General features: G+C 48.3%; 1 protein-coding gene across 1 annotated transcript in view; it reads right to left on the bottom strand.

Annotated features, from left to right (window-relative positions):
• Window positions 1-16,811, bottom strand: part of LOC130291274 (uncharacterized) — a 100,543-nt gene that overhangs the window by 44,887 nt on the left and 38,845 nt on the right. The window contains exon 6 of the mRNA XM_056539855.1: window positions 2,130-2,230. Within this exon, the coding sequence (XP_056395830.1) occupies window positions 2,130-2,230 (101 nt within the window). The remainder of the gene's footprint in view (window positions 1-2,129; window positions 2,231-16,811) is intronic.

Below are 16,811 nucleotides of genomic sequence, written 5' to 3'. Positions count from 1 at the left end.
CCCCCCCAGTAGGATGGGAGTACCCCCCAGTTTAACCCCCTTTCCCCCCCTGTAGGAATGCAGTACCCCCCAGATTAACCCTATCCCCCCACCCTGTTAGAAAGTAGTACCCCCCCTGATGACCCCCTCCCCCCCCAGTAGGATGGTAGTACCCCCTGGTTTAACCCCCTCTCCCCCCTTGTAGGAATCCAGTACCCCCCAGATTAACCCTATCCCCCCACCCTGTTAGAAGGTAGTAGCCCCCTGATGACCCCCTCCCCCCCCCCCAGTAGGATGTTAGTACCCCCCCGTTTAACCCCCTCTCCCCCCCTGTAGGAATGCAGTACCCCCTCAGATTAACCCTATCCCCCCCCTGTAGGAAGATAGTACGGTGCCTCAGATTAACCCCCTCCCGCCAGACCCAGTAGGCAGATTGAAATAACATTCACTCACTCAGCGCGGTAATCCTGCGAGCCGCGTACCGTCACGTCACGCTCTGGGGCCGGCGTCCTTGAATACAGCGTGACGTCCTGATGGTCATGTGACGGCAGTAACGCGCCGTCACATGACCGGACCAACTGAAGGTGAGCCAGAGCGGAGCGGGGCGGGGCACAAACAGGAGCAGGAGGCAGTGCTGTGCGGTGCGCCTGACGGACAGGCGCACCGCACACCGGGGATCTGGGCTGGTGAAGGACGGTCGGGCACAGATGGGGGGTGCTGCGGAGCGTCTTGGTGTCACCCGGTGCGGGCCGCATCGCCACTGGATTAGGGTGTGCCTGGGCACACCCGGCACACCCTGTGCGCACGCCTATGATCATCAGTAGTGTTGAGCGGCATAGGCCATATTCGAATTCGCAATATTTCGCGAATATATGGAGGAATATTTGTCATATATTCACTAAATTCGCATATTCGTAATATTCGCGTTTATTTTTGCATATGCGAAAATACGCTTATACGAAAATTCACACATACGAAAATTAGCATAAGTGAAAATTCACATATGCGAAAATTAATATATGCGAAAATTACAACATGCGAAAATTACCATATGCGAAAATTCGTACGCCAGTCTCACACAGTAGTATTAGAGCCTTGTTTACACCACACAAGCTGGAAGCAGAGAGGGATAATCACTGTGATGTGTACTGTGATAAAACAAAAAAAAAACGAATATTCGTAATTGCAAATATAAATATGGAAAAAATTCATATACTTTATTGAAAATACAATAAAAACTTATATTAAAAAATTACATAACAATAATAAATCGGTGGTCATACAACACACACTGCAAAAGAATGCTGAGAATGTCCCGTACGAATAAACAGAATGCACAAAATACAGAAAGTCTCATTCAAAATGGTGGTGTACCACATGGGATATGTCAATATGTAAACACATAATATGTATAGGAATGAGACTATGAGGAACAGGAATCGAATACAAAGAAAGGAAGGGCAGGGTAAACAAAGAATGGAAAAAGCAAACAAATTCTGGTCATGCACCCTATCCTGGGACAGCTCACCTACCCCGAACGCGTTTTTGCTTGCCGCTTCGTCAGACGCCCCCTGACGAAACGGCAAGCGAAAACGCGTTCGGGGTAGGTGAGTTGTCCCAGGATAGGGTGCATGACCAGAATTTGTTTGCTTTTTCCATTCTTTGTTTACCCTGCCCTTCCTTTCTTTGTATTCGATTCCTGTTCCTCATAGCCTCATTCCTATACATATTATGTGTTTACACATTGACATATCCCATGTGGTACGCCACCATTTTGAATGAGACTTTCTGTATTTTGTGCATTCTGTTTATTCGTACGGGACATTCTCATCATTCTTTTGCAGTGTGTGTTGTATGACCAACGATTTATTATTGTTATGTAATTTTTTAATATAAGTTTTTATTGTATTTTCAATAAAGTATATGAATTTTTTCCATATTTGGCCTCATTGTTTTTGGTGAGAGTATGTTATAGTGGCCTATGGTACTATTACTTAGTTAGTTTTTTGGCTAACGTAATTGCAAATATATAGTGCTATATTCGCGGATATTCGGGAATTCGCGAATATGCGCTAATCATGGATAAATTTTGCATTGCGAATATTCGCGAGCAACACTAATCATCAGCATGAGGAATGACAATGTCTCACCTTCTGCAGCTGTCGTCAGGTCTCTTGCTGCAGACAACAGAGACAGGACAGCTGGGTAGAAATCCTTCTTTAAAATAAGTGTTTCCAAGTGCAAGAAGTAGCTGCAAAGGAAATGTATTAACAATATAGCAATTATTATGGTGAATACAGTATATCACATATACAACAATCACTCATGTTACAATTAAATAAGTAAAAAATATGATATAATGACTCCTTGTAAACATGGTGGCCCTCATTTACTAAGAGTGGAGTGTCGGTTTGTGTTTCTTTTTTGTGTTTTCAACCTTTTTTTCACTTGGTATTTACTTATCTGTCGCACTTTTCCCGATATTTTTAGTCGCAGGGAAAAATTCGTTCGCACAGTAATTTCTGTCGCATGGTTCTGTCGCACGGTAATTTCTGTCGCAGGGTTTTCTGTCGCACTATAAATTCTGTTGCAGGCAGGTTTATTTCTGTCGCAGGGTTTCTTCTACAGAAGTACAGATGTGGGAGGTGGGAATCCCACCAGGGGTTTCCTTGACCTTCCAGTGAATATCCGACTTCGGAACTGGAGCGCTACACCGGCGTGGTAACACAGGAGTCGGGTATAGATTCGTAATTGCTTTTTATTGAAAATCATAAAAAGTGGCAATACATGGTAGGACTACGCGTTTCTGAGGGGCTCCATCCTTCCTCTGGTTTGAGTTACAGTGTGTGGATACAGGACTTAATATATACATATTTCCATGAATACATTAACCCATTAAACATTTGAAGTTTGCCGGGTCTGAATGCCATTGGAGGCTGAGTATGACGTCAGCCTCCAGGGTCTATAGGAATGAATGGGCTAGATCTATAACATTGTGATTTTTTGCCCATTGAAATCAATGGGCCCATTGTGGTCAATGGAGATTTTGCAGGCAGGGTCCTGGTAGTGGCATGGATTGGAGACCCTGGTGTAGGTTCAATTCCTGGGTTGATATACAGTGTTGGGATTATACTTTAATTAGGATAGACATGATTTTTTGAACCATTGGAACTACTTCAATTGGATACCACACATTACCTCCTGTTTCAATTAACATAGTTGCCCATTTATGGTATCCAAATGACCTAGGGGGAGATTTATTAAAACCTCTCCAGAGGAAAGTTGCCCAGTTGCCCATAGCAACCAATCCGCTTGCTTCTTTAATTCTTAACAAGGCCTCTGCAAAATGAAAGAAGTATTCATATACACCACCAATAGACCCTGGAGGCTGACTGGGCAAGTTTTCCTTTGCACAGGATTTGATAAATCTCCCCCCTAGTTCCCAGGTTCAAACACTTTCTTAACTATCCATTGACCCATATATGTCTATCCTAATTAAAGAATAATCCCAACACTGTATATCAACCTGGGAATTGAACCTACACCAGGGTCTCCCATCCACATTACTACCAAGAGCCTGCTGTTTAGCTTTCTACCCTGTTTGCTACAAGATCTCCATAGACCACAATGGGCCCATTGTTTTCAATGGGCTAAAAATCACAATGTTATAGATCTAGCCCATTCATTCCTATACACCACCAATAGACCCTGGAGGCTGACGTCATACTCAGTCTCCAATGGCATTCAGACCCGGCAAACTTTAAATGTTTAATGGGTTAATGTATTCATGGAAATATGTATATATATATATATATATATATATATATATATATATATATACTGTATATATATTTTTTATTAATTTTTTTTTAGGAATCACCATCATTACTGAAACGATAGGGGAAAAAAAGTGTTGAAAAGACTTGTGCAAAAATAATTATAAATTACAAGTAAGAATTGCTTGAAAAAGACGAGGCAGGCAAAGGAGCAAACAGCCAGAGAATTTACTCCGCTTTCTGAAACTTTATACATGCTTTAATGTGTCGGGTTTTCTTCCCAGATAATTCACATGAATTTCAGAGTGGTTTTAGGAAAAGACGAGCGATTTTTGCTGAAATGTAGGGAACACACCCCTTTTTCCGAAAACAACGCCCATTTTGTAGTTTTTTTTTTCACTCTGAGTGATTCAGATTCTGTCGTTTTTTTCTGTCACACATTCTGTCGCACGTTCTGTGCAACAGAATTTAGGCGCAAAAACACGACAAAAAGAGTTATAATCATGTTAGTAAATGAAGGTCGGTATGTTAAAAAATACACACAACATTCCTAGTTGTTTTCCGTCAAACTGGGTACTATGGCACACAAGTGTCAACAGGAATCCTCAGTTATGTCGCAGGACTTAAGGTGATCACATAGACGGCTGGCTATTTAAGATCTGCAGCACAGGCCACGGGCACTTTAAATTAGTGAGCATCGGCGGCTGCTGGAGCAGAGAAGTGATGCCCCTGATGTCATGCCATGAAGCAGAAGGATGTCACTCATCAGTGTAGTGCAGAGGACATCGACCTGTTGAGACGCCTTACCCCTGGACCTGACAGGTGAGAAGTGCACAGCAGGGTATCAGAGGAAGGAGAGGAGGGGAAATGATGTTGCACAGAGAGTGATCAAGAGGCCCTCTGTGAAATGACACAGGTGGGAGAAAGGGGGAAAAATGGCATAGGGGGTTGAGAGGGGGGAATGTTGTTGCACTGGGGATAAAGGGGGGAATTAAATGGCTGGAGCGGGGGTGGCACAGGGGGTTGAAATGGCACAGGAGGATTGAAATGGCACAGGGGAGGATAAAGGGGGGAATTTAAATAGCACAGGGGAGGATAAAGGCAGAATTGGAATGGCACAGGGGGAATTAGAGAGGGGAAAGGGGAATTATATGGCACAAATGGTGATAGAGGGGGCGTTGAAATGGTACAGGGGAGGATCAAGGGGGTAGTGTGGCACAGGGGGTGATAAAGGGGGAATGAAATGGCACATGAGAAGATCAAGGAGATAATATGGAGGAGATGAAATGGCACAGGGGAGTAGCAGCCACATTTCTAACACTGGATACTCGTATGACATCGTATGTGGTAGGACACGCAATGTGATAAGTGCAATTGACAGTATGGCAAGGAGTGTGTCACCTAACTATGCATGTCTAAAAAGTATGTCACACACATGAAGAGTTTAGAAAGCTCTGCTATAGAGAATGCCATGTATATAGTGCATCAGTGTTAAGAAAACTCCTCAATGGGCTTAGTTGGGAAATAGAAAAAATCATCATCATCCATAAAAAAAAAAAAAAAAAAAAAAACACTAATACCATATGTTCTACAGCAAATGTGGCTCTCAGAAGTGTTTTATTGTGATTGCGATTTTATGGACAAATTACTTACAATGAAATATGCCTGAAAATACACTGTGTGTTCATAGTATGGTGGCCCAGTGCGGGAGATGTTAGCCCATACCCTTGCTGCTCTGTCAGACAGCCTCCTGCAGTCTCCCCTGCCACAGTCACAGTCTTGTCAGTCACAAGTCAGTCAAGTCAAAGTCATCTGTCTAGTCAATGTGGCCTGCACTAAATTGTCCATCTCTACTACTGCAAGCCTGAAGTCTTTGGTCACCTCAGTGAGCCTGGCTGAACTGTATAGACTTTTCCACCTGTCTAACCTCAGTAAAGCTACCGTTGTCTGTAACTTGGCATCGGAGTCATTATTGCCCCCCCCCCCCCCCGTGCCTAGCCCAGAATCCAGCGGTATACCTTCGGGTGGTATTGAGGATAAACCACGCCCTGGTGTTACGAATACAAGGAGTAAATGCCATTTGCCCCTAGGGTAATTCCATCTGCCCTTTGCATCACACCCCATACCACAAATGGGGTGTGATGCATTGGCGTCCTATGCACAGGATACAGGTGTGCGCCCTGTGCGACAAGTCCTCCCCCAGTCTGAACTGTGTCCAGTATTGTCAGTGAAAATCGCATATAAAAAAAATTTGCGCCAGAAAGTGTACTGGACTTTACCAGTGAAAAGGGTTTTACCCGAGGCGCTTGTAAAATAGAGAGGGAGGTGAAGAAAAGACTGTTATTTGCTACTTTGAACTGTGTGAACTGTATAGAGGTGGTACCTGAAAGGTTTAGTTTGGTCCGGTATTTCCCCCGCGAGCAGTCTCAGCTCTGCCCTGTTAGTTCCCAGCAGTGATGCCTCTTCGGTGCTGCAAGGAGGAACCGAAGAGCCATCCTGTGTTGTTACCTGTCAAACACCGGCTGCAGCGCAGACTGTAAACACCAATGATTGTCAGTATGAAGTCTCCAGTGCCAGTAGCTATCAGTATTAATCCGTTAGTGCCCGCAAGTCTGGTCGCAAGACGAATTACAACCGGGTGCCTGCAAAATAGAGGGGGAGCTCCATTACAGTACCCCCATCAGTCAAGTCAAAGCTGCTACTGCGCTACAGTAAGCATCTTAAAGGAAAATGCACCTTATTTCCTTTAAAGCGACAGCACACGCAAAATTCAACAGGATGTCAGAACAGAGTTCTCCAGATCAACCAGGCGGCAGCGCCCCTTCATCTCATCTAAAATGGAGACCCCTTCACCTTGAGGGATATCAAAGAGAGGGTCCAGAGTTTGTTTGTCTTTTACTTTTACCCTCCTACAGGTGCAATTACTCACAGGACAACTTTAGGAACCAGCGTTAGAGGAAGTCTGCACCGGGCCAGCCTCTGAGAAGGCGACAGTGTAGCAGATCATTGAAGGACTGTACCAGGTATTTGAGTCACACTCTCCATCAGAGGTACGTCTCCAGCTGTATGAAAGGCAACAAAAGCCAGAATGCCCTAGAGACTGTCCAAAAATTAGATGTATAACTCACGAGCAGGGTAACAAGGTGTTAATGGACAGATTTATTGATGGGGCCCTTAATAAGTGGGACACAGCCCAGCTGAGAATGTTAGTGGTCCAAAACCCCAACATGTCATTCCCCGCTTTCAAGAGACTGGCTAGCCATGTGTTTGAGTCCGGGACTAAGTTAGAGGATGTTTGTGCACCCCTTACACCCGTTCAAGAGCCACTAGGGGCAGTAGCCATACCTATACCACCACCGTCACCTTTCCCCACCCCAGTATCATCTAATTTGCCAGTCGCTGCAGCCTCAGACTTACAGACTGTTAGGCAGGACATTGAACAACTGACCAAGGCTGTAAAGGAGCTGGCCACCCGGCCTGCTCCCTCTGACTTAAAAACCGCCCTTGCCTAGAAAACCTGCCCCTGCTCCTACCCCCCCTGCAATCCCAACTACTGCAATCCTCCTCCCAATAGACCCTCGGGGACTCAAAGGCCATTTTGCACTTATTTTAACAAGTCAGGACTTTGGAAAATGCAGTGCTGGGATTTAAACGGATTTCCCCTGAGGTCGAGGACCGGCCCTCAGGAAAACTATCATCAGGTCCAATCCCCGAATGACCTAAGCTAGGACTTTCACTTTATGTTGCCTCCTGCCCCTGTGTAAAAATTGTTGTAGAAGGTGTAACGTTGGAGCCATTGATAGATACAGGGTCACAAGTGTCTACTATAACTAAAAGTGTTTTCTATCAGCATTGGGATGCTAGTTTATTGTGTGAGCCTGATAATGTTAACTTCTAGTTGTGGGTAATGGGCTACCAGCCCCCAGACATGGATACTGGGAGCCAACTATTCAGTGTGGAAAGCATGTACTTACCAGGCAGGGAGTGATTGTAACTAATGTGACAGATAAGGGGTCTGCCAAGTTTATATTAGGGATGAACATCATGAAAAATTGTTTTGCTGAAATATTAGATGCCTTGCATGCTTCTCTACCCCATCTGTCCCCTTCAGGCTAGCGGGCTGTGCAGCACCACTTGAAAGTACTACAGGTGGAGCAGAAGTTTCCATCAAGCAAGGTGAAATCTGCAGAGTACGAGTTCAAGACATCAGGTCGGTGACCTTACAACCCAACACGCAGACCATCATCTGGTGTCGTGCACGTCCCGGATTCAAGAATAGGGATTATCAAGCACTGCTGGAACCTATGCAATTGGTAGATCATTCTCTTGTTCGAGCTGCGAGAAGCCTTGACACAGTCACAAACAGGAGAGTCCCGGTGCGGTTAGAAAACCTGTCTTATTCTGCTACTGTCTTGCCAAATTACACTCCTGTAGCCCAGCTGTACCTCCTAGAGTCGATGGACATTGTGACAGAATTTCTTGTGGCTTGACAATGTGCAGCTCAAGTGGCCGAAGGATCCGTGTGAGCCCTCCAGAGCCGTGATGGGTGCAACTCCAGGTTGGGGACGACACTACTCCAAGGGACCAAATCAATGGAATCATCAATGTCACCAAGAGGTACCATGAGGCTTTCAGCAAGCACCCCACAGACTTTGGGCATACTTCAATGATCCAGCACCGAATCCTCACAGGTGATAGCCCACCTATCAAGGAAAGACACCGTCCAGTCGTGCCAGGCATGTTTCAGACTATCAAGAAGATGCTGGCCGACATGAAGGAGGCAGAAGTGATTCAAGAAAGTCAGAGCCCCTGGGCAGCGTCACTTGTTCTGGTCAAGAAGAAAGGTGGAACCATCCGCTTCTGTGTTGATTAAAGGGAACTGAACAATCTCACACATAAAGACGCTTATCCTTTGCCAAGGATCGAGGAGTCACTCCCGGCTGTTGGGTCGACTGCTTACTTCTCCTCCCTGGACTTAACCAGCAGATATTGGCAAGTTCCACCGGGTGTGGAGGATCGGGAGAAGGCCGCCTTCGTTACACCCATGGGACTGTTCGAGTTTAAAAGTATGCCGTTTGGGCTATGCAATGCCTCTGCTACGTTCCAGCGTCTGATGGAAAGGTACCTGGGCCATCTGAATTTTCAAAGTGTCCTATTGTACCTGGGCGATGTCCCTTTGTATTCCAAGTCCTACCAGGAACACCTCAGTCATCTGTCAGATGTCTTCCAAGTCATAATCAAGCATGGATTAAACATTTAACCGTCAAGTGTCACCTGCTAAAGCCTCAGGTCCATTACTTGGGTCATGTTGTCAGTGCAGAAGGGGTCCAGCCCAATCCTGAAAAGGTGCAAGCTGTCAAGAACTGGCCTAATCCGTGCACGGTGAAAGATGTCAGGAGCTTCCTGGCATTTGCCAGCTACTACCACCACTTAATTCCCTTCATTCCCCACTTCACCCAGATTGCAGAACCCCTCACAGCTCTCTTACGGGGTAAGGCAAAGGAGAACTACAAAGGAAGACTACCTATTGAATGGGCCAAAGAGCAAGAGCTCTTAAACGCTGACAGAACTCCCCATCTTGGCATATCCAGACTACAGTCAGCCATTCTGGCTGTATACTGATGCCAGTTTTGAAGGTCTGGGAGTTTTCCTGTCCCAAGTCCAAGAGGGGCAAGAGCGAGTAATTGCCTATGCCTGTCGTAACCTGCGGGAGCAGAGAAAAACAACTCAAATTACAGTTAATTCAAGTTGGAACTTCTCGCCCTGGTATGGGCCGTGACCGAAAAGTTCAAAGACTATTTGGCTGCAACACCATTCACTGTCTACACGGACAATAACCCCTTGGCCCACCTTAACACTGCCAAGTTGGGTGCCATCGAACAGTGTTGGGCTTCAAGATTAGCCAATTACAGTTTCACAATCAAGAACAGAAGCGGAAAATCAAATGTCAATGCCAATGTACTGTCTCAGATGACCCCCGGCGAAAAACCCCCTGTCAAAGACAGGTGGGAGGATGTGGAGATGCCCCCATTCTATCAAAGGTTCGTGAACCAGAATGTTGTGACCCAGGTCCGAAAAGGTTAAAGAAGACCTATATACCTGGAAGACTCTTCAAGACGAAAGTCGAGTCATGGGGGATCTGTTGGACTACCTTCTGGCGAAAAAGGTACCAACCCCTCTATGCCGGGCCCAGTGTGCCTACGAGCTGAAACATCTGTGGCGACAGAGGAAGCGACTGTTTGTGCACAAAGGACTTTTGTACCAAAATTCTTTGGATCCGGTCTCTGCTGATCGACTTCATCGGATTCTGGTTCCCTGAAGAGACGTGGCGATGGTCCTCAACGCATACCATGACCAGTCAGGACATTTTGGAGTCCATAAGACCCAAGCTACTGTCAGGCAAAGATTCTATTGGATCAGAATGCAGTGAATGTGCAGTCTGTAACATCATCTGTAACGCATGAGCACCCCTCCATTCCATCCAGAGTGAAAGGCCTAACCAGTTGGTCATGCTAGACCATGTCAAATTGTCTCATACCTGGTCCCGGTACACTTATGCTCTCACCATGGTGGATCACTACTCCAAATGGGTTGTTGTTGTACCAGTTAAAGACCTCACAGCCAAGACAGTGGCCCAGATGTTCTACTCCAATTGGGTACAAATCCTTGAGTGTCCGGAGTCTGTCCTAACAGACCGTGGAATGGCCTTTGAGACCCAACTCTTCCAAGAGCTGTGTCAATTCCATGCCTGCAAGAAACTCTGGACTACTGCTTACCACCCCAGGGGAATGGGCTCTGTGAACGCATCAATCAAGTCTTTATCCACATGTTGCGAGCAGCCTCTGTGTCGAGACAAGAAGAGTGGCCCCGAATGCTGCCTGAACTATTGGAGAGCTATAATATAATATAATAACACGGTCAAATGTTCTACACCCCTTGTTCACCCCTTTCTACCTGATGATGGGGCGACATGGGCAGCTGCCTAAAGACGGAAAATTTGGGCTCCAAGCTCTGTTCAACGACTCTCCACAAGCCGCCTTGGAGTGGGTCTCTGACCACCAGAGAAGAGTCCTAGAGGCCAAGGAAATTGTCAGCAAGAAGATGGGAGAGGCCCAGCAGAGACAACAGTAGGACTATACCCGAAATGCCTCAGTCAGCCAGTCTAAGTATAACTAATTTAGTCTAGCCATATGTAAGGACTGTAGCAAAATGTATACTCCCTGTCCACTATCATCAAATGTATATATGTCTAACATTCACTCCTTTCCTCGTGTACAGGGTACTCTACTGGTGTTACGCCGAGCGCTCCGGGTCCCCGCTCCTCCCCGGAGCGCTCGCTACACTCTCGCTACTGCAGCGCTCCGGTCAGATCCACTGACCCGGTGCGCTGCGATACCGCCTCCAGCCGGGATGCGATTCGCGATGCGGGTGGCGCCAGCTCGCGATGCGCACCCCGGCTCCCGTACCTGACTCGCTCTCCGTCGGTCCTGTCCCGGCGCGCGCGGCCCCGCTCCCTAGGGCGCGCGCGCGCCGGGTCTCTGCGATTTAAAGGGCCACTGCGCCGCTGATTGGCGCAGTGGTTCTAATTAGTGTGTTCACCTGTGCACTCCCTATTTATACCTCACTTCCCCTGCACTCCCTCGCCGGATCTTGTTGCCATTGTGCCAGTGAAAGCGTTTCCTTGTGTGTTCCTAGCCTGTGTTCCAGACCTCCTGCCGTTGCCCCTGACTACGATCCTTGCTGCCTGCCCCGACCTTCTGCTACGTCCGACCTTGCTTCTGTCTACTCCCTTGTACCACGCCTATCTTCAGCAGTCAGAGAGGTTGAGCCGTTGCTAGTGGATACGACCTGGTCACTACCGCCGCAGCAAGACCATCCCGCTTTGCGGCGGGCTCTGGTGAAAACCAGTAGTGACTTAGAACCGGTCCACTAGCACGGTCCACGCCAATCCCTCTCTGGCACAGAGGATCCACCTCCTGCCAGCCGGCATCGTGACAGTAGATCCGGCCATGGATCCCGCTGAAGTTCCTCTGCCAGTTGTCGCCGACCTCACCACGGTGGTCGCCCAGCAGTCACAACAGATAGCGCAACAAGGCCAACAGCTGTCTCAACTGACCGTGATGCTACAGCAGCTACTACCACAGCTTCAGCAATCATCTCCTCCGCCAGCTCCTGCACCTCCTCCGCAGCGAGTGGCCGCTTCAGGCCTACGACTATCCTTGCCGGATAAATTTGATGGGGACTCTAAGTTTTGCCGTGGCTTTCTTTCCCAATGTTCCCTGCACTTGGAGATGATGTCGGACCAGTTTCCTACTGAAAGGTCTAAGGTGGCTTTCGTAGTCAGCCTTCTGTCTGGAAAAGCTCTGTCATGGGCCACACCGCTCTGGGACCGCAATGACCCCGTCACTGCCTCTGTACACTCCTTCTTCTCGGAAATTCGAAGTGTCTTTGAGGAACCTGCCCGAGCCTCTTCTGCTGAGACTGCCCTGTTGAACCTGGTCCAGGGTAATTCTTCCGTTGGCGAGTACGCCGTACAATTCCGTACTCTTGCTTCAGAACTATCCTGGAATAATGAGGCCCTCTGCGCGACCTTTAAAAAAGGCCTATCCAGCAACATTAAAGATGTTCTGGCCGCACGAGAAATCCCTGCTAACCTACATGAACTCATTCATCTAGCCACTCGCATTGACATGCGTTTTTCCGAAAGGCGTCAGGAGCTCCGCCAGGATATGGACTTTGTTCGCACGAGGCGTTTTTTCTCCCCGGCTCCTCTCTCCTCTGGTCCCCTGCAATCCGTTCCTGTGCCTCCCGCCGTGGAGGCTATGCAGGTCGACCGGTCTCGCCTGACACCTCAAGAGAGGACACGACGCCGCATGGAGAATCTCTGCCTGTACTGTGCCGGTACCGAACACTTCCTGAAGGATTGTCCTATCCGTCCTCCCCGCCTGGAAAGACGTACGCTGACTCCGCACAATGGTGAGACAGTCCTTGATGTCAACTCTGCTTCTCCACGTCTTACTGTGCCTGTGCGGATATCTGCCTCTACCTTCTCCTTCTCTACTATGGCCTTCTTGGATTCCGGATCTGCAGGAAATTTTATTTTGGCCTCTCTCGTCAACAGGTTCAACATCCCGGTGACCAGTCTCGCCAGACCCCTCTACATCAATTGTGTTAACAATGAAAGATTGGACTGTACCATACGTTTCCGCACGGAGCCCCTCCTAATGTGCATCGGACCTCATCACGAGAAAATTTAGTTTTTTGTCCTCCCCAATTGCACTTCCGAAATTCTCCTTGGACTACCCTGGCTTCAACACCATTCCCCAACCCTGGATTGGTCCACTGGGGAGATCAAGAGTTGGGGTCCCTCTTGTTTCAAGGACTGCCTTAAACCGGTTCCCAGTACTCCTTGCCGTGACTCTGTGGTTCCCCCTGTAACCGGTCTCCCTAAGGCCTATATGGACTTTGCGGATGTTTTTTGCAAAAAACAAGCTGAGACTCTACCTCCTCACAGGCCTTATGACTGTCCTATTGACCTCCTCCCGGGCACTACTCCACCCCGGGGCAGAATTTATCCTCTCTCTGCCCCAGAGACTCTTGCTATGTCTGAGTACATCCAGGAAAATTTAAAAAAGGGCTTTATCCGCAAATCCTCCTCTCCTGCCGGAGCCGGATTTTTCTTTGTGTCCAAAAAAGATGGCTCCCTACGTCCTTGCATTGACTACCGCGGTCTTAATAAAATCACGGTAAAGAACCGCTACCCCCTACCTCTCATCTCTGAACTCTTTGATCGCCTCCAAGGTGCCCACATCTTTACCAAACTGGACTTAAGAGGTGCTTATAATCTCATCCGCATCAGAGAGGGGGATGAATGGAAAACGGCATTTAACACTAGAGATGGACACTTTGAGTATCTGGTCATGCCCTTTGGCCTGTGCAACGCCCCTGCCGTCTTCCAAGACTTTGTTAATGAAATTTTTCGTGATCTCTTATACTCCTGTGTTGTTGTATATCTGGACGATATCCTGATTTTTTCTGCCAATCTAGAAGAACACCGCCAGCATGTCCGTATGGTTCTTCAGAGACTTCGTGACAATCAACTTTATGCCAAAATGGAGAAATGTCTGTTTGAATGCCAATCTCTTCCTTTCCTAGGATACTTGGTCTCAGGCCAGGGACTACAAATGGATCCAGACAAACTCTCTGCCGTCTTAGATTGGCCACGCCCCTCCGGACTCCGTGCTATCCAACGTTTTTTGGGGTTCGCCAATTATTACAGACAATTTATTCCACATTTTTCCACCATTGTGGCTCCTATCGTGGCTTTAACCAAAAAGAATGCCAATCCTAAGTCATGGCCTCCTCAAGCGGAAGACGCCTTTAAACAGCTCAAGTCTGCCTTTTCTTCGGCTCCCGTGCTCTCCAGACCTGACCCATCTAAACCCTTCCTATTGGAGGTTGATGCCTCCTCAGTAGGAGCTGGAGCGGTCCTTCTACAAAAAAATTCTTCCGGGCATGCTGTTACTTGTGGGTTTTTTTCTAGGACCTTCTCTCCGGCGGAGAGGAACTACTCCATCGGGGATCGAGAGCTTCTAGCCATTAAATTAGCACTTGAGGAATGGAGGCATCTGCTGGAGGGATCAAGATTTCCAGTTATTATTTACACCGATCACAAGAACCTCTCCTATCTCCAGTCTGCCCAACGGCTGAATCCTCGCCAGGCCAGGTGGTCTCTGTTCTTTGCCCGATTTAATTTTGAAATTCACTTTCGGCCTGCCGATAAGAACATTAGGGCCGATGCTCTCTCTCGTTCCTCGGATGCCTTGGAAGTAGAGCTCTCTTCGCAACACATCATTCCTCCTGACTGCCTGATCTCCACTTCTCCAGCCTCCATCAGGCAAACTCCTCCAGGGAAGACCTTCGTCTCTCCACGCCAACGCCTCGGAATCCTCAAATGGGGTCACTCCTCCCATCTCGCAGGTCATGCGGGCATCAAGAAATCCGTGCAACTCATCTCTCGTTTCTATTGGTGGCCGACTCTGGAGACGGATGTCGTGGATTTTGTGCGAGCCTGCACTGTCTGTGCCCGGGATAAGACTCCTCGCCAGAAGCCCGCTGGTCTTCTTCATCCTCTGCCTGTCCCCGAACAGCCTTGGTCTCTGATTGGTATGGACTTTATTACAGACTTACCCCCATCCCGTGGCAACACTGTTGTTTGGGTGGTCGTTGATCGATTCTCCAAAATGGCACATTTCATCCCTCTTCCTGGTCTTCCTTCAGCGCCTCAGTTGGCAAAACAATTTTTTGTACACATTTTTCGTCTTCACGGGTTGCCCACGCAGATCGTCTCGGATAGAGGCGTCCAATTCGTGTCAAAATTCTGGAGGGCTCTCTGTAAACAACTCAAGATTAAATTAAACTTTTCTTCTGCATATCATCCTCAATCCAATGGGCAAGTAGAAAGAATTAACCAGGTCTTGGGTGATTATTTACGGCATTTTGTTTCCTCCCGCCAGGATGACTGGGCAGATCTTCTACCATGGGCCGAATTCTCGTATAACTTCAGAGTCTCTGAATCTTCCTCCAAATCCCCATTTTTCGTGGTGTACGGCCGTCACCCTCTTCCCCCCTCCCTACTCCCTTGCCCTCTGGTTTGCCCGCTGTGGATGAAATATCTCGTGATCTTTCCACCATATGGAAAGAGACCCAAAATTCTCTCTTACAGGCTTCATCACGCATGAAGAAGTTTGCTGATAAAAAAAGAAGAGCTCCCCCCATTTTTTCTCCTGGAGACAAGGCATGGCTCTCCGCTAAATATGTCCGCTTCCGTGTCCCTAGCTACAAATTGGGACCACGCTATCTTGGTCCTTTCAAAATTTTGTGCCAGATTAATCCTGTCTCTTACAAACTTCTTCTTCCTCCTTCTCTTCGTATTCCTAATGCCTTTCACGTTTCTCTTCTTAAACCACTCATCATCAACCGTTTCTCTCCCAAACTTGTTTCTCCCACTCCTGTTTCCGGCTCCTCGGACATCTTCTCCGTAAAGGAGATACTGGCCTCCAAGAAGGTCAGAGGGAAAACTTTTTTTTTAGTCGATTGGGAGGGTTGTGGTCCTGAAGAGAGATCCTGGGAACCTGAGGACAATATCCTAGACAAAAGTCTGCTCCTCAGGTTCTCAGGCTCTAAGAAGAGGGGGAGACCCAAGGGGGGGGGTACTGTTACGCCGAGCGCTCCGGGTCCCCGCTCCTCCCCGGAGCGCTCGCTACACTCTCGCTACTGCAGCGCTCCGGTCAGATCCACTGACCCGGTGCGCTGCGATACCGCCTCCAGCCGGGATGCGATTCGCGATGCGGGTGGCGCCCGCTCGCGATGCGCACCCCGGCTCCCGTACCTGACTCGCTCTCCGTCGGTCCTGTCCCGGCGTGCGCGGCCCCGCTCCCTAGGGCGCGCGCGCGCCGGGTCTCTGCGATTTAAAGGGCCACTGCGCCGCTGATTGGCGCAGTGGTTCTAATTAGTGTGTTCACCTGTGCACTCCCTATTTATACCTCACTTCCCCTGCACTCCCTCGCCGGATCTTGTTGCCATTGTGCCAGTGAAAGCGTTTCCTTGTGTGTTCCTAGCCTGTGTTCCAGACCTCCTGCCGTTGCCCCTGACTACGATCCTTGCTGCCTGCCCCGACCTTCTGCTACGTCCGACCTTGCTTCTGTCTACTCCCTTGTACCGCGCCTATCTTCAGCAGTCAGAGAGGTTGAGCCGTTGCTAGTGGATACGACCTGGTCACTACCGCCGCAGCAAGACCATCCCGCTTTGCGGCGGGCTCTGGTGAAAACCAGTAGTGACTTAGAACCGGTCCACTAGCACGGTCCACGCCAATCCCTCTCTGGCACAGAGGATCCACCTCCTGCCAGCCGGCATCGTGACAACTGGCCAGAGTGTTCCCCTGAGGTATAAGTCAGACACAAATAGTGACAGAGTACAGTATAGAAATGTAACTTCATTGTATAGTATAAAATTACCTATCGAGTTCTGGGGAGAAGTGGTTAGCGCCAAAGAGTC

Source organism: Hyla sarda, chromosome 9, assembly GCF_029499605.1.
Source record: "Hyla sarda isolate aHylSar1 chromosome 9, aHylSar1.hap1, whole genome shotgun sequence".
Classification (NCBI taxonomy): Eukaryota; Metazoa; Chordata; class Amphibia; order Anura; family Hylidae; genus Hyla; species Hyla sarda.
This window is presented reverse-complemented; position numbering and strand designations above follow the sequence as displayed.